At 42.0% G+C, this 22,190-nt stretch overlaps 1 protein-coding gene across 1 annotated transcript in view; it reads left to right on the forward strand.

The window, feature by feature from the left end:
- Positions 1 to 22,190, forward strand: part of TBX15 (T-box transcription factor 15) — a 133,700-nt gene that overhangs the window by 83,574 nt on the left and 27,936 nt on the right. The window contains exons 3-6 of the mRNA XM_054042513.1: positions 5,682 to 5,783; positions 7,084 to 7,255; positions 7,696 to 7,863; positions 13,464 to 13,528. Coding sequence (XP_053898488.1) covers positions 5,682 to 5,783; positions 7,084 to 7,255; positions 7,696 to 7,863; positions 13,464 to 13,528 — 507 coding nt within the window. The remainder of the gene's footprint in view (positions 1 to 5,681; positions 5,784 to 7,083; positions 7,256 to 7,695; positions 7,864 to 13,463; positions 13,529 to 22,190) is intronic.

Consider the following 22,190-nt stretch of genomic DNA (forward strand, 5'->3'; position numbering starts at 1 on the left):
CTAGAACTGGAACACCTTGTCTGAGATATTTAGCAGCAAATGTTAAAATAGTTAAGAGCCTTAAAACTATCTTCATTGTAAATAGGCTGATACAGCACTCATTTAAGTCATTTTTAATATGGAACAAAATTGGGGAAATATTAAATCTTTAAAGGTCTAGTAGGGAAGGGGACACTTCTTTCTCTGTTTTGTACCATGAGCCCATTGATCAATCCCAATGATAGCTCCTTTAGGTGCCTTTGAAAATCACAGCCTTGATTATTTCATTTATTTTTCCACTAACAAATGTGTAAAATCTCTGGGCATGATACAAAATATATTATCCTCCACACAACTTATTGAGCAAAACCATAGACTTCTTCCTGTCCCAAAATGATGTCCACCCATGCAAAAGCACTGAAAGAAGAGAGAAACACTTCACTGTACACACATGCTCTGGTTGACCAAAGGAGAAACAAATTCCACAAAATAGTCTCTCTTCCTAGCCTACCAGCATTCATAGCTGGGCACCATTAGCAAAAGTACTTTACCCTATCTCCTTTGCCACTTGGCTTGATCAACTCACACTGGTCTGGGGAGATGAGTTTGGAAGGGAGGGGAGTCAAGAGCTCCATCTGGTGTTGAGAATTTTGACAGGAATTTTGTCATCAAAGTTCATAAGTGAGTTTGTGCAATATGAACAATACTAAGGTGATGCATTAAGATTCTGCTTAATAGAAATGCTGCTAACTAGCAACTAGTATTTAATAGCAACGTATACTCCCATCCCATCAACATTAAAGTGTTAAAGTGATTTGGATATGGACCAGAAGCATACTGCTTATTATTCACTTCTTTAAAAGAGAGGTCCTACCTATAATCAATGTCCTGGATCAAAGCATGCTCAATCAAAGTTCTGCTGCATGCCATGGGTTCCAGACATGTGGACTTGTTCCTTGCCAATAAAGTTTGGGTTTTGGAGGCCCTACATGAGCCTGGTGCTAAAGCAAGTGTGAGTAGCGAAGAAGCTTGGTGTTTCAAAGTTGATTGTTTTGTGCTTTTTTTCTAATTGTTGTTATATTTAACTTTTAACCCCTCACCTTCCCTCTGCTCATTAATCCGCCTACGCTGGGACATCTTCCAACATCTGAACTGCTTCAAGCACCTACCATTGTGTTTTAAAACAACCTGCCAGAGAACTGTTTCCTTCTTTCCCTCCGATGTGGTGTTTCCCCCCAAATCAAACTTGACCGAAGTCTAGATGTGCACACTCCTGTGATAGAATAACGGGCCAGTATCTCGTGACTCAGCAAAGTTAGAAACCAGAGCTTTAAACCATTGGAATGAGGAAGTCCCCAACTTTGGAATGTATATCTGATCCCTGTCACCACAGTGTGTCAACACTTGTCGCAAAGGAAAACGGAGACCTTGTCTCTGTATTAAACAAAAAAGTTTATACCAAGAAAATGTGCTGGCTGCCCCAAATTAGCACTTCCTTCTAGCCCTGAAAGATCCTCAGATATGGCTCACAATCAATATGTTGTGTATGCAAAAGCTATTTTAAGTAGTTATTAGAGATTTAAAAATATTATTAGTTTATAGTTTTCTGTGCCCCAAGAGTCCTATACATTTGAATTCATGGTATTATGGCGGCCTGGCATTGTAGGAGGAGTTAGATGAAGAGCTGTACCAATAATACTATTTAAAAAACCCTCACAAATAAACTAATGATGATGATTTAATTCAAGCACATTTCATCCAGAAGGCTACCATGCCCACACACTTTTTCCATATAGAGAGAATATATGGTGCATGTGTGTGTTTTGAAGATTTTATACAAGCTTACGTTTAAAGACCACTTTACTGCTGAGTAGTAAGTAACTTGGTCATCCCAAAGTCATGTTAAAATAAAATCACCATATTGTACCATACCAGAAACTCATGTATTCCCTTTACATACATACAGCAATTGTGAGTATAATTATTAATTGTGAAGCTAGTTGGTATCTTTCTAGATGACGTGTGCTTGACTATTAATGAAGTCATTAGCCCATTCTCTTCTATTTCCTCCCTTTCATCCATCAGTCCCCGCTGGATGCCCACTGTGGTAGTTCCTTATGTCTAAGAACTTTGAGCTACTTTTACAGCCACGGCGAAAGAAAACAATATTTTTCTACAAAACTTTACAAATAAACCCAATTTTTTCAGCTGTAGCATTTTTATGAAAGCAGGGGGATGCATAAACTTTTTTCCAATTATCTCAGAGATTACCCTTTAAGCCTGTTGAATGGGCTGTGGTAATCTTTTACAAAGTATTTCATGTGCAACCAACCCCTTTGGCTATTCTGCAACCTTACACTTGAGGTTTTAGCATTGGAGAGAGTCACTTGGAATATACTGCATTCAATCTTCCCAATGTGGTACACAGATTTAGACCCAAAGAGCCTCAGATTTAATCCTGGATTCCTCATCAACCCACTGAAACATGACTTATCTTTTAAACTGTTCCACAGCCTCCTCTTTCAAGTTAAGAAGAGCTGGGCTGTAAAATGCCACATCCTGTACCCATGTGACTTGGCAAGTTTAATGAGTCATTGTGGTAGAAACAAGGTAATGCCGCTCTAGGCTAGTCCATCATTCTTCTTTTAATTTATTTAGTTGTTCAGCTATGAAACTAACGCCATCCAATACATACATCCACATTCTCACTAAGGGGTGCCTGCACAGAATTCTTCTGACAGTTTTATACCTTTCATTCTAGCTGACTGGGCCCCAGGGACCACAGTGTGTTTTTCCTTTTCTCCTCTTGTGAATGCCCCTTGCGAAGTGAGATTCAATAATTAATCCATCTAAATTTTCCTTCTTTTTGGAATAAAGTAGAAGAGCTGTGGCTAGGTCAAGCAGTGGCTCAGTAGCACATCACAGAGATTATGAACTGGCACTTCCTCCTTCCCCACCCTCTGTCCATCTGGAAAGCGTGAACTGGTTGGGAAAGAATAAAATACCCTCCCATCTCCCACACCCTTACAACAGAGCCTTTAAAAAATGTTTGAAGAAATACAGTTAAATTCTTCCATTGTCTCTTTCTTCCACTTTATACCTAATGGTGTGGCAAGTCTTTGTGGAACTTGTTGGACATTGGATGGAACTTGTTGAATGTTGGAGAGCTAGGGAAAGGGCTAACTCCCTGGTCAGGCCCCAGTTCTGGATTGCTGGATGATAATTTGCCACAAAGTGAGAAAAGTAAGTGTGTGTGTGTGTGTGTGTGTGTGTGCAGGGCATCTGCTAGGAGGACGTATTGTGTTGCTGTTACAACCTCCCTGATACTTTGACCCAATTTCTATGAGTATGTCTACATCACAGTCAGAGGTGTGAATGCAGCACCTGTAGACATACCCCAGCTTGTTTACATAACAATAGCAGTGGAGTTGCAGCAGCATGGGCAGCAACACTAGCTGTAGAAACCTTCCCCAAGACGCTGGGTGTGTACTCAACTTGCTAGCCTGTGCTGCCACCCATCCTGCCTCAGCTTCACTGCTGTTGTTGTTTAAACTAGCTAGATCAAAGCTAGTTTGGGTATGTCTACACATGCTGCAGTCACACCTCTGTTTGCTGTGTAGACTTATCCTATGCCTCAAATGAGGTTAAATTCAGTTTGGAGGAGAACCAAAGAGGGGAGGAGGATGTAATTTTTTTTTCTCAAGCATGTCACTCTTCTCTGCTGAAAAGAAGTAAAAGCATCTTGTATGTAAGGTCTACTAGATTGTGCAATAGTCTCTCAAGGGATGTAGTAAAGGACCCATTACTTAAAACATTAAAACTAGCTAAAACAAAGCCCTGGATAAAACACTCTAGAGAGGGATGAGTTGTGCATTGGTCTAGATATGCCTTACTGGGTCTCTTCCATCCCAAATTATTCTCATCCTGTAAGGAGGAGCTTGCCACCTAATGGAGAAATGGAATTATAATTACTTGTCAGAGTTTGATACTTTCGGGTGCCCCATTACACCAGTCTCACTCTGCTTCACTTAGGATGATGTTTGAGGACAGTTCAGGATGGCAGTGGAATGATTGGCAAGAGAAAGGCTTTTGGAAATTAAAAATGCTGCCACAGAAGCACCAGTACTGAAATATTTTGAGTTTAACAAAGAACCTACTGTCTCAGACAAAGCAAGCTCATAGGTGGGAGACTGTCCTTCTGCAAGATGCTTGCCTAGTGGCTTATGCTTGCTAATCACAACAGAGCTATGCCCAGTGTGCTCAGATTGAACAAAAATGCTTACAATTGATTTTTGGGTTTGAACATTTTCAGGAGTATGTTTATGGGTAGAAATCAATCAAGACAGAAACAGACCATAAGTCACTGGAATTTATATTACAAAAACTAATGTGCAAAGCACTACCTAGACTTCAGAGAATGATTATGAAATGGCAAAAGTTCTCATTAAATGTGAAATATAGGCCCAATAAAGCAAATTCATATGAGAGATGTGCATTTAAGAGTGCCTATGAACAGCAAAGCGAGGCTCTTCAGGAAGGGGAATTGGATGTAAATATGACTTAAGGACTACCCCGGTTTCCAGAACTAAAATTGATCTGCTCAGTGAAGAAACACAAAAAGTCCCAACATTACAGTGGCTTGAAAGGGTAATGCTAGATGAACAGCCACCAGAAAAAGTCCAGGCATCTTCAAGCATAAAAACCTTTCTGGGGCTATACAGATGGCATTGCTTCATATAACAGGATTCTTTACAAGGGCTTGGCGTCACAACACTCTACAGCGTGAAGTCAAAAATGCTAGGCATAATCCACAGTGTCCACCTGGGTACTGAAAAGTGTCAGAAGAGAGTCTGTGATGTCTGTTTCTGGCCAGCGATGAATGTTGTCGTTGAAGGTAAAGTGAGAAATTTATAGTTCACATTGGGAACAGAATGCAAAACAATCCCTGAAACCACAGAAGATTCTTCATTGCCAAAGCTATTTGCATTAGAAAGGAAAGATTGCCTCTTATCAGTGGACCAATATTTAATTTTTTGTAAGTTGTTGCACAACACTTTGAAAAGCAATGTAGTAACTCATTGTAAATCACAGTTTGCTTTCCGGGGGATTCTAGTGGAGTTAGTAATGGCTCACAATTCATGAGGGGCTCGTTTCAGCAATACTTTTTGATATATCAATTCAAGCACACCATATCAACTCATTTAACTCTGTATAGTAGGGGCTTAACAGAAAAGTCAGTACAAATAGCAAATAACTTGATAAAAATAGCCTTGGTGGATTCAAGGGATCCAGATTCAGTATTTTTGGACTATTGAAGCATGACTCACAATACTTTATTAGCATTACCAGTTCAAAGACTCATGAGCAGAAGGACAAAAATCTAAATGCCAATATCTAACAAGACTGGTGAATCAAAGACAATTAACCCTGAAGTAGCTATGGAAGAACTATGCACCAGGAAACTAGAACAGAAGAAGGCATCTGATAACCTACCAAGATAACAACTATAGCATCCACACCAAGCTGATGTCATATCTACCCATAAGTCAGTCCTACAAGCAGGACCTGCATTACAGTCTTCATGCAGCAATATTCTTATGGCTGCTCCTGCTGTCCAACAAGATCCCAACGAGTCTCTCAAGCTTTTCTAATAATTCCTGCATTCACCATTTTCTTCTTCATTTTTACTTTTGTTTTTCTAGGAGAATGTTTCCAGCCATGAGAGTGAAAATTACAGGCTTAGACCCTCACCAGCAGTATTACATAGCCATGGACATTGTGCCTGTGGATAACAAGAGATACAGGTAAGCCTTTCAATGGCAGAATGAGGACCACCACGAGAGCTAGACTCAGAATACCAAAAGAATGAGAGGCTGGGAAAAACATTCACCACGATACACAAGTGTAAAGCTGCATGCTTCAATCAGAGAGAAATTGAGTCAGATTCCCCAACTGGTGCAAATCAGCATTGCTTCACTGACATCAGTAGTGCAATGCTGATTTACACCCTCTGATCCAGCGTACTGAGGATCTCACTGGGTCAGGGGATTCAGACATTCCCTCCCTTGCATTTCTGGAGACCAGGATTCAAACCCGGCCTTCTGATTCAAGTAATAATCAATTTTTCTCTTTCTAGTCTCTCTTGGTCTGTGTGCATTTCACAATTAGCCAGGATTAACAATCACTCACCAAGAGAGCCATGGGATGGGCAATAGCAGGGAGTGCTGCAGGTCAGGACTGAGCTATCTGCAGATCTGTATTTAGGATGCAGCACTGGAGTAGCTCTCCATGCACTGATGCTCTCAGGCATTTGAATTTCCATCCAGAGTTGACAAAAATCAAAAATCAAAAAACATTGTCATCATCTAGTAAATAAGAAATGATAAAATAAAAATGTAAAAATTAAAAATCTGAATAAACATATGTGAAACTATATGATTGCTTAAATAAATGTGTGTAGATACAGTTTATCCCCTGGTAGCAAAAAGACGTATCCAATTTAGTGTAAAGGCTATATTTAGTTCTATATCAACATGTTTTAATGGTTACCAACCAGTGAGAATCATCTCCTCTTTAAGAAAAGAACTAAAAAGTATAAATGCAAAACAAGATGAAAATAGATGATTTAAATCGAGAGTTCTTGCTTGCTGATTTAAAACATGATTAAAATCAGTGATTTAAATCACTTTGAGTCAAATCAATCCACCCTGAATGTATATGCTGAACAGCTCAGTGTGAGAGGTCCCCCACCCACCCCCACAGGTTTGTCTTCTAGAAATAATGAAGTATTCAGCACTATTTTCACAGCCTTGTATTCCAGCACAGAGAGGGTTAAGGAGCCAGGACAGCACACATGGCAGAGCTTTATAGCTGAGAGGAACTGGGAAGGTGGTTTTAATAAAGAATCCCTCAGCCACTCGTTCAGTTCGTTTATCTGGTTCGCGTTTGCAAGGTGAAAGGTTGCAGTAAAGCACATTCCCCCTAACTGTGCATGAGGCCTTGGCGCGTGTATGGCAGGGTGGCGGGGAAGGGGAGCTCTGGCAATGTTCCTTCTTCACTGGCTCTTGGGTTCCTTAGCCGTAAAGATTCACCCCTCTCTCTCAGGTACGTGTATCACAGCTCCAAGTGGATGGTGGCGGGCAACGCCGACTCCCCAGTGCCTCCCAGGGTGTATATCCATCCCGACTCGTTGGCTTCTGGCGACACCTGGATGAGGCAGGTTGTCAGTTTTGATAAACTCAAGCTGACCAACAACGAGCTTGATGATCAAGGCCACGTAAGTCAGAAGCTAATCTCAACGCCCTTGCCCCAGCACACCTCCCACCACGTCCCAGGGAGATATCACACTTCTCAGCTCTGCTGCTCCAAGCCCAGGGATGCAACCATTCCACACAAAAGCTAGAAAGATCTCTTACCCAGCCCCATTGCTTGCACTCAGGGACACTGCCTAAACACATTGATGTATAAACTCTTGTCCCCCAGTTCCAGGGCTCCCTTTGGATAGGAGCTCAGTTTTGTTGGGGTGGCTCCACATATACACACACCACGGACGGATCACTGGCTGAATCTCACTCAGTTGTCAGACAAGCGTAAAGATTGTGCAGTTGTATCACAGTAGGCTAAGTCTCGGGATTTGTTAGCCTGCCCCCATCCCCATGTAGCCAAGCATAGGAGCCTTGAAGGCAAATAATTTCCCCCTCTCTTCTTTATTTAAAGATAATCCTACATTCAATGCACAAGTACCAGCCTCGAGTTCATGTTATCCGCAAGGACTTCAGCAGTGATCTGTCTCCTACAAAACCAGTCCCTGCAGGTGATGGAGTGAAAACTTTCAACTTCCCTGAAACTGTCTTCACCACAGTGACAGCCTATCAAAACCAGCAGGTAAAGCAGTGTGTGTCCCTGTCCCCCATCAGCTCCTTCACCTGCAGTGTTTTTCCCTGTATTTATAAAATTTGTAGCATATTCTGTGTCTCTCTGAGAATTAAATCTCTGCGAAAGATAGTAACAGAGAAGAGTATCAGAGGGGTAGAGAGAAGATGCACTTTATGGGCAGTTAAACTATGTCGTCACTGCAAAGAAAGATGGCTAGCTATCCTGCTGCAAAATCCTAGTGGACACAGGGCATTGTAGTTTTACTCTGAGGTAGCTAGGGGAGGTCGATCATTGTGGGTAGGAGGAAGGAGGATACTGTTGACCTTACCTATCTACCTTGTAGGAAAAAGCACTAGGATTGTACAGTGGGTAAAGCTAACACATTTTGGGGTATGCCTACACTGCAAAGAGAAACCCACGGCACAGAGTCTCAGAGCCCAGGTCAATTGACTGAGGCTCACAGGGCTCAGGCGGTGGGGCTAAAAATAGCAGTGTAGACATTCCTGCTCGGGCTAGACCCTCACCCCCACCGAGTCTTAGCTCCTGGACTCCAGCTGGAGTAGGAACATCTACAATGCTATTTTTAGCCCTGCATGAGCCCAAGTCAGTTGGCCCAGGCTCTGAGACTCAGTGCTGTGAGGTTTTCTTTACAGTGTAGCCATACTCATAGCTATCCCATGGTAAAAACACACTGTTTTTGGGCAGTGAAAACAAAGTCATAGATGAGGGAAAGGGGCCACTGTGCATAGCAGCTCTGAATGGCTTAATACTTTACTTACAAGTACAAGTATTTCAGGACCGGGCCACTTTCCACAGGAAGGTACGTACATGAACTCAGTATACCTTCACAAAAGGACATTGCTATGATGAAATTACGATCTGGAGAACTAGTTATTCCTGGAACAGATAATGCTCTGATTATGGACTGTGTTCCTTGACCCAGACTTTTAAACATCCAGAAATGGCATCTTAGCCCATATTATTTATTTGTGTTGCAGTAGCTGTATGGTAGTCATGAACCAGGAGCTGTACAAATACAGAAACAAAAGACAGTCTCTTCCCCAGAGAGCTTACCATGGAGAGCTGTTTTCATTCACCTGAGTAAATGGGCATTCTAGATGCACTAAGGAAATTATTATAAATCATTTATGTAGGATTCCATACCTGTTCTAATTAGGAATTACTTCAAAAAGATGTTTTGAAAGGATATGAATTTCTTGAGACCAAAAGGAAAATAAAACAATGGAAGCAGTTGAGATTTTAACCAAGACAGGAAGTTTTGGAGTAGAATGGCCAGTTCTGTACTACCTAAAACACACCCTGATGAAAGTCTGGTTCACTCTTTCATCCTTCCATGGCTTGCAGAAAACAATTGGCACTCTTTCTGTAACTACAGAACTCTGGTCTGAATCAGTGCCTGAGAACTGTGGGTTGTGCTTAAAGAGAAGAGTCCATAGGGACTCAGCAGCAGTTTCTATCAGCAGCTCAAGCACATGGCCCATAAGGCAAAAAGTGGACAGTGGTTTCAATCAAGTCTTTACCGAGCCCCAAAGTGGGCATTACTGTTGGGAGAGGACGTGTGGTCAGGTCAGCAGGGTAATGTGCTGATCCCTAAGCTGTAAATTAAAGCTACCCTTCCCTAGTGGAAATCCCAAGGGAGAGCAGGTGTCAGTGCTAATGCTTGCCCTTATCAGAGTGAATACGCCCAAGGTGCAGGAGGGTCAGCTGGTGCAGGGAAGGAGATGAAAATTACATTAATTGCCGCTACCATTTTGGTTGTGAGGACATATTGTGTCACACAACTTTAAAGGGGCCTGGAGCAGTTGTCCTGATTCTGGGAACCTGGGTAGAATTGAATACGAGTTGAATGTGAGCTCAGTTCCTGAATGTCCAGGGAAGTCTGAAAGCCACAGAGAGGGGGCACACACTGGGCACAGAAGCAGGGGCAGTAGAACAGTGGTTCTCAAATGCTTTGATTTTGGAGAGCACTTCTTATACTTTGCATGCTTAGGAGAGTGTTAATTTGGATTCTCAACTCATTGAAAGGATCCTCCATTAACCATCTTGGCATGAAAACAATAATTTGTGCTGGGATCAAAATGTCAGTGTTAATGCAAATTCTCAGCATTTATCACAGCCATCTGAGGTAAGATGTCATAACAGACAAAGTCCTATGCAGTGTGCCAATACCATGGTGGTCAAGTTATATATCATAAACCAGCATCATAAACTAGAATGACAACATAAACCAGCTTGAAAGGAAAAATCTGATATTGTAGCTTGACTTGAAAGGAAAATATGGTTTGCAGTTTGCTGCTACAGATTGCAGGGATGAAAGAATTTGTCTTAAATCAAGAATGGTAATGAAAAGACGTTTCTCATCTTAGATATTTTGCAGACAATAAGATTGTAACCTCAATCTTTAGGAATCACTCCTCTTTTCAATGAAGTATAGTCAGATTTATATGTTAAAGTAAATAACCTTGAAATAAGTGACAATATCGTCTCAAAACAATTCAAAAGAGTTTGTCACATTTAATTAATTAATTATTACAAAATGTTTATACAGCACCATAGGACACACTCCCTTCTGCAAAGAACTTATAATCTTGACATGTTTTCATTCCATCTGAAAATTGTGTATGTTGGGAAATCTAAAAAAGGGAAGCAGAGGCCTGGAGAAAACTTTTGAAGATGAGGTTTCCCATTATAAGATTGGTTATTTTCCTTTCATTCCCAAATCCCTCCTCAAATCCCACTCCTTCTTTGAAGACTTCCAGCTGCAGGGTGATTTGTGTGGTGTAGGATCCTGGATAGATTAGACAGATGGATGCCAGGTCCACAGTCACTCTATTTAGATGGTACGTGTCAGTACAGTTAATGGTTAATGTAGGGTTAAGATAGTGTAGGGTGATCATAGTTCTCAAAGTGAAAACAGGACACCGTGAGGAGCTGGTCCCAGCTGATCATCTGAGACCCCCCACCTCTGCACGGGGCTGGCCCAATCCGCTTGGCCAAGCCTCACCATGCAGGGCTGGCATCATCGCTTGCCTCCCCCTCCCCTGAATATTCCTCTGCACCCCATCAGGGGGGCACACACCACTTTTTTGGCAAGAGCAAATGGGACAAATACCTCATTCAGCCAAAAAAGTCGGGACGTCTGGGATAGGGCTTAAAAAGGGGACTTTCCCAGCCAAAACAGGATGTATGGTCACCCTAAGATAGTGTCTTGGGGTGTAGGAGGAGATAGGTTCAGTTCCTAACCAGTTTTAGGGTACATTGGTGGCTTATGTGTCTGATTCTCACTTATGGTGAGAGAGATCATTGATTCAAATCCCAAGCAGGCCTTAGCCCTACAATTAATAATTGTTGGACCTTTGGCTTTTTTCCTGTGTGAGATTCTATGCCCTGTGCTATGCAGGAGGTCAGATTAGATTCTCATAATGAGTCCTTCAGGGCTTACAATTTAAGGATCTATACTGTTTTATTTCATATTTTACCCACTTTTGATTATGAGCCTTTTGGGTGTGTCACTTTGGGGGGTGCAATCCCGTCCAGCGAGGGTTCTGTCACTGCTTGCCCTAAGACTTGGGATGCCTCACAATGCTTTGCTGTTGTAGCTCCCAATTAGGGCTTCTGACAAACAACCTACCAGCATGCAGGTCACACCCTGCGTGTCTGTGTATAGCTGCAGCCCTGATCCAGCAGCCTGTCAGCAACACTCCAGTCACACTCTAGCTTCCATAGCCTTGGTTACTACTTGCTGGGTAACCCCAACTCACTCCCATTCCTAGGTTTCCCCCAAAAAATATGTGTTCTGCAGTGTCCAGCCCTCTCCTAGGCAATTCATATATTAAAGGTCCATTGCTCCTGTCAATATTCAACAATTTACTACTTTAACTGGAGTTACCAAACAGTTCAGTTTAAACACAGCACCAGATTAGTTCAGATTAAAAATAAAACAAGTTTATTTACCTACAAGGAGATTGGTTTTATGTGAGTACAAGTATTAAAGTTAGAAATGGTTACAAAAAAATAAAGGTAAAATGTTTCTTAGTAGCTCAAACTTAAGCTACACTTGGTTCAAGGTAAAATCCTTACCACAGGCTCCCAGCAACATGATGGACCAAATTCACAGGTCAAGCTCTCCCGCCCAAAATCAAAAGGCTGGTTCCTTTGTCTTGTTAGGTGAAAGAGAGAGATAACTTGGGGTGTTTTGCCCCTCACTTTTGTAGTCCAGTCACCCTTTGAAATGCATTTTCCTGAGGTTACCCCTAGATAAAGCTCACTCTAGCTGTGAGGATGGAGACATGGGGTCTTGTGGTGAAAGAGGTTCCATGTTGTTTTTTGCGAAAATGCACATCAATCTGTTCCTGCCCCCCTTTCATTGCCAAGGAATGGTCACTTGACAGGTGATTGACAGTCACCTTTGATGACACCTGGCTAGAGTCATCATCTGTTCTTTGTCTTTGAGAAACCGGCATACCTGCTCTCCAGACTTATCTGGTAAACACATTGTAGTCATAATTTCAGCTTATGTTTATAACTCTTAATATGCATTTCATGCATACATTACACAAGAATATTGATTATTGGTGTGTTGTTAGTTTTAAATGATGCTTCACAAGGCATATTTTGCACAAAGGTTATTACATGAATTATAGGGGGTGAATACAGGGGTGCTTTCGGTCCTAGGGGATTAGGTCTCTGATCTTTGACTCCTCCAATCTATTGTACAGTGCCATGTACATTATAGCAGTATATAAGTAACAATAATGACCTAAAGTGGGACACAAACTTGAATTTCTAAAGGATTCTGATTAATGGCTTTGAGGTAGGGACCAGAGAACTGACTTAGAAACCAGCTGTACCTCATCCCCTTGAACCATCACCATCTGACACTGAACTCACACCAAAGCTTTTTCTAAGGTCTGAAATGTGCAGGTAAGTTTCTGTCATTTTCATTTTCAACCAAGATGGGAAATGCCCAAAATACTGTGCAGGAGGCAGTGATCCTCAGGAGAGGGTGTCAGAAATCACAGCCTGTTCTTGTGAGATTTACAGCCTAATTTTGCACAATGAAAGAGTCAGTTTCATCCCTATTATTGAAATCAGTGGAATGGAGTTACACAAGGTTGACTATGGATCAAAGAGCCATATTCAGCAGCAGTGATTCTAGTGTGGCCATGTTTGGCTCTGCGGTGCAGTTGGTTTATTATATGTATATACTCTGCAACGCCAAGATATCTCTATTCTGAAACAATTATCAAACACAAACAGGACTGTTGCTATCAGAATGGCTAGGGAAACTAACTAACCCAACTTTGAGTAGTTATGAATCACCAACCACCAGGAAGCAGAGCTAACAACAGACCCCTTCTGGCTGGGACCATCCTGGGTTTTACAGTCCTGCCTAATGCCTGGAGGCTGTACTCTGTGCTTTGCTGTTGCCTTTTCTCCTGAACATTGTTTGGGAAGTTAGTAAGTAGAAAATAAAAAATATGTTGGGTGAATAGAGGCAGCATATATTAGGGCATTTAGGGTAGTTTAGTTGCTCTCAAAATAAAAATCTTCAAACAACTCCTAATTCTCAGCTCCTTCCTTTGCAGATCACTCGATTAAAAATTGACCGAAACCCTTTTGCTAAAGGATTCAGGGATTCTGGGAGGAACAGGTAAGAAGATCTCATTTATCTTTCCTTCTGTTTAGCTCATTTTTTCCTTGTACCCCTTACACTCTCTTTTTTATCCTTTTTAAGTCCCAGGAAAGCACTTTGTTGGGTAATTCAGTTTTACAGCAGAAGAAAGTCACTGTAAATCTGTTGGTCTTTAAGGTGCCACCAGACTCCTCATTGTTTTTGTGGATACAGACTGACAAGGCTACCCCTCTGATACTTGCTGTAAACTAGTTACCACAGAACTTTGGTGTGGCTGTTTTAATTTGCTTAAACACACCCACTATGTACTGCTGGCATCAGTAGAAAACATAATAACCAGATTAAACATTTCTCCTCACAAGTCAGTTCTTCCATTTTGTTGCTTTTCAGTGAATGAATTTCAGTTTGTCAGTATTTTCCAGGTAATATAGTGCCCAGAACTCAATGCAATGTTCTAGGCATTGTTACACAAGATCCCTATAAAGAGAGATAGATATCTATCATGATATCATGATAGCTTCATGACATTATACCCCAAAGTGCAATTGTTTATTTTGCCGATGTATCAGATTTTAAACTCATGTCTAATTTGCTGTCCACTATCACCTCATTGCCTCTTTCAGCACTACTACTTCCAAGAGCACTTCCCTCCATTTTGTTTATGTGCTTCACATTATTTTTATGACCTATATTAGCACTGAGTTTTTCCAAGTCAATTCTTATTTTTGTATCTGCTCATGTATCAAATCTCTTTAGATACTGTTGTATTATTTTTTTATTCTCTCCGAAGTTTGCAACTCTTCTCAATTTAGTATTATCTACTGATTTAATTGCTGTGGTCTTTGCTCTCTCTTCCAAGTCATTTATAACTATTATTTACTATTTCATTAGTACCATAATATATATAGGGCTTTCCATAATTAATAAAGATATAGCAAATATATTGTTGAATTTTTCAAAAATAGATGATAAAAATTGTTAGAGGCATGGAGAGACTTTTATATGAAGACAGACTAAAAAAGTTTGGGACTGTAAATTTAGAAATAAGAATTAGAAGAGACATGATGCAGGCATGCAAAATAATAAATATCAGAGAAAGGGTAAACTAAGTGGTTCTATCTACTCTTTCTCATACTTAGAGTTGGTAAGAAACCAGAATTTCCATTCAGTGGGAAATTCCAAAACACCAGGGGAAAGAAACTATTTAGAATTGGAATGACAAGCCAAAACTTCAAAATTTCCTGCAGAACAAAAATTCCAAAAGGTTTTGATTTGGAACCATTACAGTATTTCATTTCAATAATGTCAATTCATTTTGTTTAGACTCTTATATTAAAATATTAGCTATAATATAAAATTATACAGTTTAGAAAAATATTAACATTAATATTTTCCTATAAAATCAAAACAAAATCAAAATGGGAAAATTGAAACAAAAGCATGTTTACCTATTAAAATGTTTCAACGTTATCAAAACAAAACAAGAAAGTCAAAATAAAATGTTTTGACTTTTTCCTGTTAAAAATTTCATCAAAATATCCCCGTGAAATACTTTGATTTTCAATGAAATTGCATTTTTCAATTGTAGAATGCTTGACAGAACTGTATTTCACCAGCACTACTCTTATATAAAAAACATAACAAGGGGTATTCAATGAAATGGAAAGGCAATGCATTAAAAACCTATAAAGGAAATACTTTTTATACAATACATGATTTATCTGTGAAATTCATTATTACAAGTTATCACTCAGGCCAAGAACTTAGTAGGATTCCATCCACAGTTATAATAAATGGTGAGGACAACACTGTCTATAATTAACGTTGCTTAACACATGTCATTATAAGAGTAAAGACATGTTAGGGTTTGGCAGCTAAAATCTTTGAAGATTCCATTTACATTGAGTATGCTCTAGCCGAAGGCTGCAGGAGCTGAACAGAGCTTTCGCTGTAATTGCTGCTCCTAGCTGCTGTAGGCCTCCATGGAGCTGGGTAGTAGAACTGAGAACAGGGAGATTGTCTCTCTGGTGCTTTTCTCTCTGGTGCTTTTCTCTCTGATCCTTCTGCTGACACCCAGGCAGTAAGAGGGAGGAAACAGTCTGACTTGAATGCAAAAGGGACAAGAGCTGGACTTGGGGCCTCGGGTGGGGAGTGGAAAGGGTAGATTGAGAAAAGGAGTCTGAGAGGGAGACTGGGAATGGGACTTGGCAGTGTGTGTGGGAAGACTGGGATTGACTGGGAAAGGAGGCTGGGACTGGGAGCCAGGTGTGGGGGGAAACAGGGATGGAAGGGGAAGAGCCAGTAAGGGGGAAAGGAGCCTGAAATTAGATGAGAATTCAGTGAGAAGAGACTGGGACTGGATGGGCAAGGAGACAGGGACAAGGAATTTAGGGTAGGGACTTGGCTTTAGATCCTGATCATGAAAGAGACTGAGATCAGATGAGGAACCCAAGACTGGAAAAACTGGACAAGGAGACTGGGACAAGGAATCTAGGGAGGAGACTCAAGTCTCCCGGGGAAGTGGCAGGGACCAGGACTCTGGAGGGGAAGACTGAGACTGAATGAGGAGCCCAGAGTAGGGAATATGTGAGACTGGGACTGCCTGGGCAAGGAGCCTTGGACAATGAGTTTGGGGGTCAGAGGGAAATGGAAATGAGAGCTGGGGACAAGGGAAGAGGCAGGACTGGGGCAGGAACAGGCTGGAGGAAGTAGGGGCAGCAGAGGTCAGGCTCAGAGAGAAGCAGGGTCAGAAAAGTTTCTGAATGCTAGAGCACATTGCTCTCCAGCACCTGAATGGAACCCAGGATTCTTCTTTGAGTGCTGGTCCCTGTATGTATTCTTCTGTGGGTATGCATATCCTCCATGTGCCCAGAGTCAGAATTCTTGAAAGCAGCGTCCGTTGGTCCAGGTGTGCATCTTTACTCTCCTCATGCATCCAACTGAGTGGTCTGACTACCTCTCCAGTTCCTTCTTACTTCCTGATGGCCTGGGTTGGAATGAGATGGTACCAATGAGATTGTCCTCATCATCTCCAGATGAAGCAGCCACTCTGATATCCCAATCCACTCCAGATGACCATAAGCATTCCAGGAACTGTTGCATAGGGTGGCAGAAGAGCTACAGATCTCCCTAGAGGAAGTCCGGGATCTACAATATAAACTCCTGGACATCCTACAACCTTCCAGATCCAGCCGAATAGCGCTTTCTGTTAATGAAGCCATGTTGGAACCAGCTAGAACAGTCTGCTGCCACAGAGAAATCTAGACACCAACATCCTAGATCTATTCTGGTTGACAAGGAAGCTAAACACTTAGATTTGTTGGTAAGGAAAGTCTTCACACCTATTAGCCTTCAGTTCCTTCAGAATATTAACAAGTGTTGTTGGCTAAGTATGATTACCTGAACTATTCCGAGTTCATGGATTTTATCAACAAGTTTCTGCAACAAGATAGAGCTCAATTCAAGGGTTTCTTTGAGGAAAGCAAGTTTGTAACCAGAACATTTCTATAATTAGTGGTAGGTGCAGGAAATATATCATCAAGATCAAGGCAATGTCCATTTGATACACCTTGAATCATGGTTTCATGCTTCAGAGTTTCCCAGGGAGGTCCAGGGAGGTGCAGAATGCCTTGGAGTATCTGCCCTTTCATGAAACCTATCTTTTAAACCAAAAGATAGATGTGTCCTTATATACCCTAAAGGAGTCCAGGGTCATCCTCTGCTCCCTGGGAATATATACGCCTGTTCCAAAGAAAATTCCACAGGCAGTCTTAAAGCCTAGACGGATGGCTCAATAATTTTACCAGCAGTAGCCTTACAAGCCACCCCATAAGAGACAAAGAGTTCAAAAGTCATGTTTCTCTGTAACTTCTACAGTAACATCATCATCTCAATCCCAAGCCCAAATTTAACAATATTTTTGATGGGCATTTGAGAGCTGCACCAATAATGCCACCATCTACTGATTCCAACACATCCTTTGGGGTGGTGGTGGATTCATCTAGCACTCTTTTCCCACAACTGGTGTGCAATAACAAGACAAGTGGGTATATGATCAAATTCTCTTCCCTGCCCCCCCTCCAAAACCCTCATCTCCACCCCTTTTCAGGGGTCGTTCTCATGAGGAGATTCTCAAACAAGAAGTAGAATCTCTCTTCCTGCAAGGCCCAATAGAGTGAATACATCTTCAACACCAGGGGAAGAGTTTTTACTCAACTTCCTAGTACCTAAAAAGAAAGGCAGCTGGAGACCCATTCTCAATCTCTGCCATCTCAACTGATTTATGTGCAAGCTGAAATTTTGCATGGTCACACTGGCATCTATAATCCCATCTCTTGAAAAGGACATGTTGTTTACAGCTCTCGATATGAAGGGCACATACTTTCAGGTGAACATTCGCCTCACTCACAACATTTTCTCAGTTTCATGCTGAGTCCGGACCATTTTCAGTACAGAGTACTCCCATTCAACATTACAATTGCCCCCGGGGTCTTTACCAAGGTTTCTTATTGGTAGTAGCTGCCCATTTCACGTAAGTGGGGGGGTGGGGGGCTGCACTGTCTTCCACTGTCTCAACAACTGGCTTCTAATTGCCAAAACACATCAAGAAGTCTACACGTTAATGCTTCAGCTCCTGTCTTCCCTAGGGTCAGTGTAAACTTGGAAAAGTCTGTCCTCACTCCAACGCAGACTATATACTTCATCAAAGCGACCCTAGGTTCAGTCTCTGCAAGAGCTTTTCTATCAATGGACAGATTCCAAGTGATAGACGATTTCATAGATCAGGTCATGCACAACCCTTGAGCCCCAATCAGAACTTGTCTTTCAATCCTGGGACATGGCTTCATGCTCTTACATGTTGCCATTTGCCAGACTCCATCCTGGATGCCTGGAGGCATGGCTTCAAACAGTGTTTGTAATACACAAGCATATCATACCTAATGTGGTAGAAAAATCCCCATCAGATATGTGTGGGCATTCCCTTCCTTTCCCCCTCACCAGACAGGATGATCATCACAGATGCCTCCCTCCTGGGCTGCAGAGCCTACATGGAGAGACACGGGGCACTAGGATGCCCCGAAAGGCCAGGATGCACATCAACATTTTGGAATTGAGGGCTGTCTGAGAGGCTTGTAAAGCCTTTCTCCCACTCATATAACGTCGCCAGAAACCCATAATGTTGGACAATCTGACAACTGTCCTTGACATTAACAAACAGGCAGCAGCGAGATATATTCCCCTGTGGGCAAAAGCAGCCACCTTATGGAATTGGTGCATCAGGAATCAAATCACCCTATCAGCAGTTTATCTTCCAGGGACTCAAAAAATGTTGGTCGACACCCTCAACAGACACTTTACTATGGATCACGAGTGGGTTTTAAATAAATCAGTAGTGAGCAGTATTTTTGCTCAGTGGGGAACACCCACCAGGGATCTGTTCACTTCTCATACAGGACGTGCAAAATATACTGCTACACAGGAGCCCTAGGACCTCACTCTCAGGGTGATGCCCTCCTTCTTCTGTAGTCCGATCATCTGAACTTTGCCTTCCCTCTCTTGCCACTTCTACCTCAGCAGTCTTATGGAAAATTTGTCAGGACAAGATACAAGTCATTCTCATTGCCCCCAATTGGTCCAGACAATTCTGGTTCCCATGTTTCCTAAATGAGGCGACCGTGTGTGTGTGTGTGATTTTTGGTAAAAACAGTGTGTGATCATGTAATTAAAGACTGTATCATAATGCGTACGCACAAGGGCGGCAAATTACGATGGTACAGTCAATCTTAATTCTGGCATTTCCTAACTTTTAAGTGCTTGACTTTGCAACCTTAATATCCTTTGAATGTAGATTTTAGTTAATAGTAATATATAGGGTAAACATTGTGCTGGTGATTGTGGGGAGACAGAACATCTTGTTGGACTAAGAGGATCACTAGTCTGATCTGATATGTCATTTCCTATGTTCTCATCTCACATTAGGTTTAGGGAACGTGAGCTAACCAACCATCCTGTTTAGATCAGAGATTCCCATCTCAGGGCACACATACCAGTTCTGATATTTCAGGAATGCAACTGTTTTCCTGGTCTCCTCTCTTAATGATGAGTGTCTGTCCTTTGTCCTGTTGCATCCTTGCTTCGTGCCTCCGCTTAATGGAGGATGAGTTGCTCACAGTGGCAAGAATGAGGCTTGACACAGTTCATAGCTGAATGGGAAATTAAGGGCAATGACAAGGTCTTAGGCCTAGTCTTCACTTACCGGCTGGTCCGGCGGCACGCCATCGATGTTCTGGGATCGATTTATCGCGTCTGGTTAAGACGCCAAAAATCGATCCCGGATCGATCCCGGAAGTGCTCACAGTCGGCGCCGGTACTCCAGCTTGCCGAGAGGACTACGCGGCATCGACGGGGGGAGACTTCCTGCCGCGTCTGGACCGCGGTAAGTTCGGACTAAGGTACTTCGAATTCAGCTACGTTATTAACGTAGCTGAATTTGCGTACCTTAGTCCGATTTGGGGACTTAGTGGGGACCAGGCCTAAGTCTGGTGAATTTGGATAGTGGGCTGAAAAGGTTGGGAACTACTGCATCTTGTGGCTCATTGACTGAAGGAAGGTCAAGAAATTGTAACATGACTGCAGCTGTGGGTAGAACTCATAACACTCTCTGTTGATTTAAAGAGGAATTAAAATCGTTAAGGTATTACACATCAAAGAGAGTAGCCTGGAGTTTTAAAGAAGAGGCAGGGGAACGTATCTGAGAGCACATATAACATGAAAGCATCTGTCCTACTAATGCTGTGGCTGCCAAGATTTTACTGCAATTGTCAGCAAGGTCAGGAAATTTTCTATAAGTCTTAGAACCTTTCTCCAAAAAACAAACACCCGCTCCCTACACACACATACACAGACACATGTGCATGTACGCATCCACCCACAAACACAAGAGAAAAAGGGACTCAGATCCAAACGGTGCGAAAACTAGAGAACTGGAGTGAACACAGTGTGGAACAGATCCTTTAAGTGTGTGGGACTCCTACCAATGCTAGCTAACTTTTCTTCCTTCCCTTAACCTCCAGCTCCAGCCTCATCTTGGAGGGGCTGACAGGAAGAACTATCATGTGGTATTGTGCCTTCCCCCATTTCCCCCAACAATTTTTGTCAGTTATAACATCCAGGGTTGCAGCTGGAAAACATTTCCTTAAAACGTAGCTGTCTTTTTTTGAAAAATAAACTGGCATAATTTGAGAAAGGCCCATTTCTGAAGCAGGAATGCACACAGCTTCTCATTGAGATTTCATATTAAAACCTCTTTCCCTTTAAATAAACAAACACCAGTGGGAGCTACAGAATGACTTGTGAAGCTGCGCTCCTCTCTACAAGCTTCATGGGAACTGCGTCAGTGTCACTGAATCTTGATATCATGTCTTTCACTAAAGTTTTCCAACAGGTGATGCAGAACAAATAACGCAAAGGAAAAACTAGCACAAAATGAAAAGAGGAAAATATTTGGCCTCCTCTTTCTGTTGAGCTTTTCCCCTAAGAAACTGCCTTTCTGTGTGGTGATGGGGCCATTACTGTGAAATAGAAGCTGTCACTTTACTTTTTTTCTATTGTTTCTTACACTGTTCCATTTTCATTTTTGTTTCCTCCCCCAGCATCCACAGGGACTAGATATTGCCATTAAAACTGCAAGATGGGCCTCCATTATAAACCTTTGGTTTTCATTTGCTCATAACTTTCCCCCCAAAGTCTCCATTCGGGCTCAACATGGCTTGATAGTGCAAGGCAAGGCTGAATTAACTGCTGCCTTGGGGAAACTGCATGATTGTATGACTATCCAAATCCATCCAAGGAAGATCTCGCATCATAAAATCCCCACCCTAATGCTGAATACATCACAGCAAAGCTCTGTGGTTTGTAAGGTGGTCTCTGGCTGCTTGCGGAGCTTAGAAACAATGAGATAACAGGCAGATTATAAATCATGAACCAACAAGTCAACCATAGACCTAATGAAGATGGGGTGAAATTTGGGTTAGCATGGCCATTTGCCTGGAATGTTCTTCGCTCCCTGCTTTTCCACTTCATTGCATGTCTCCCTCAGGTTCTAGGCCATTTGCGTGAAATAACAGATCCCGGTACAGCTCACTGCCTGGGTTACCAGGAAATGTGTTTGGAGGAAGAGGAACAAACAGTATGGAGGAAACAAGAGTATGCCCAAGAGCTCCGTGTGATGAGCTTGGCTTTAAAAATGTTAGCATTTAAAGCATGTTAGTTGATGGTAGCTAGTGATCTTACTGTTTTTTGAAAGGACAATTAGGGGAATAACCTAATACTTGGGAAACCTAGATTCGATTCCTTTCTTTGCCACACACCACCTGTGTGATCTTGGGCAAGTCTCTCTGTGCCTCAGATACTGCCTTACCTCACAGGTATGTTGTGAGCGTAAATAAATGAAAAACAGTGAGGTGGACAGATAGCAGGGTGATGAGGCCTAGACAAGTACCTAAGATAAATAGCTATGGTTTGGTTGGTTTCCTGAAAAGTGGCAGGAGTGTGGGAACCACAATTTTCTAAAATAGCTTCTGAATTGCACATGCAGATCAGGCAGCTGAATGTTTAGCTAGCCAATCTACAGATGCAAAATTGCAAGACATATTTTGGAGACCTGCTTGAATCTCTTTTG

Source organism: Malaclemys terrapin, chromosome 1 (genome assembly GCF_027887155.1).
Source record: "Malaclemys terrapin pileata isolate rMalTer1 chromosome 1, rMalTer1.hap1, whole genome shotgun sequence".
NCBI lineage: Eukaryota > Metazoa > Chordata > Testudines > Emydidae > Malaclemys > Malaclemys terrapin.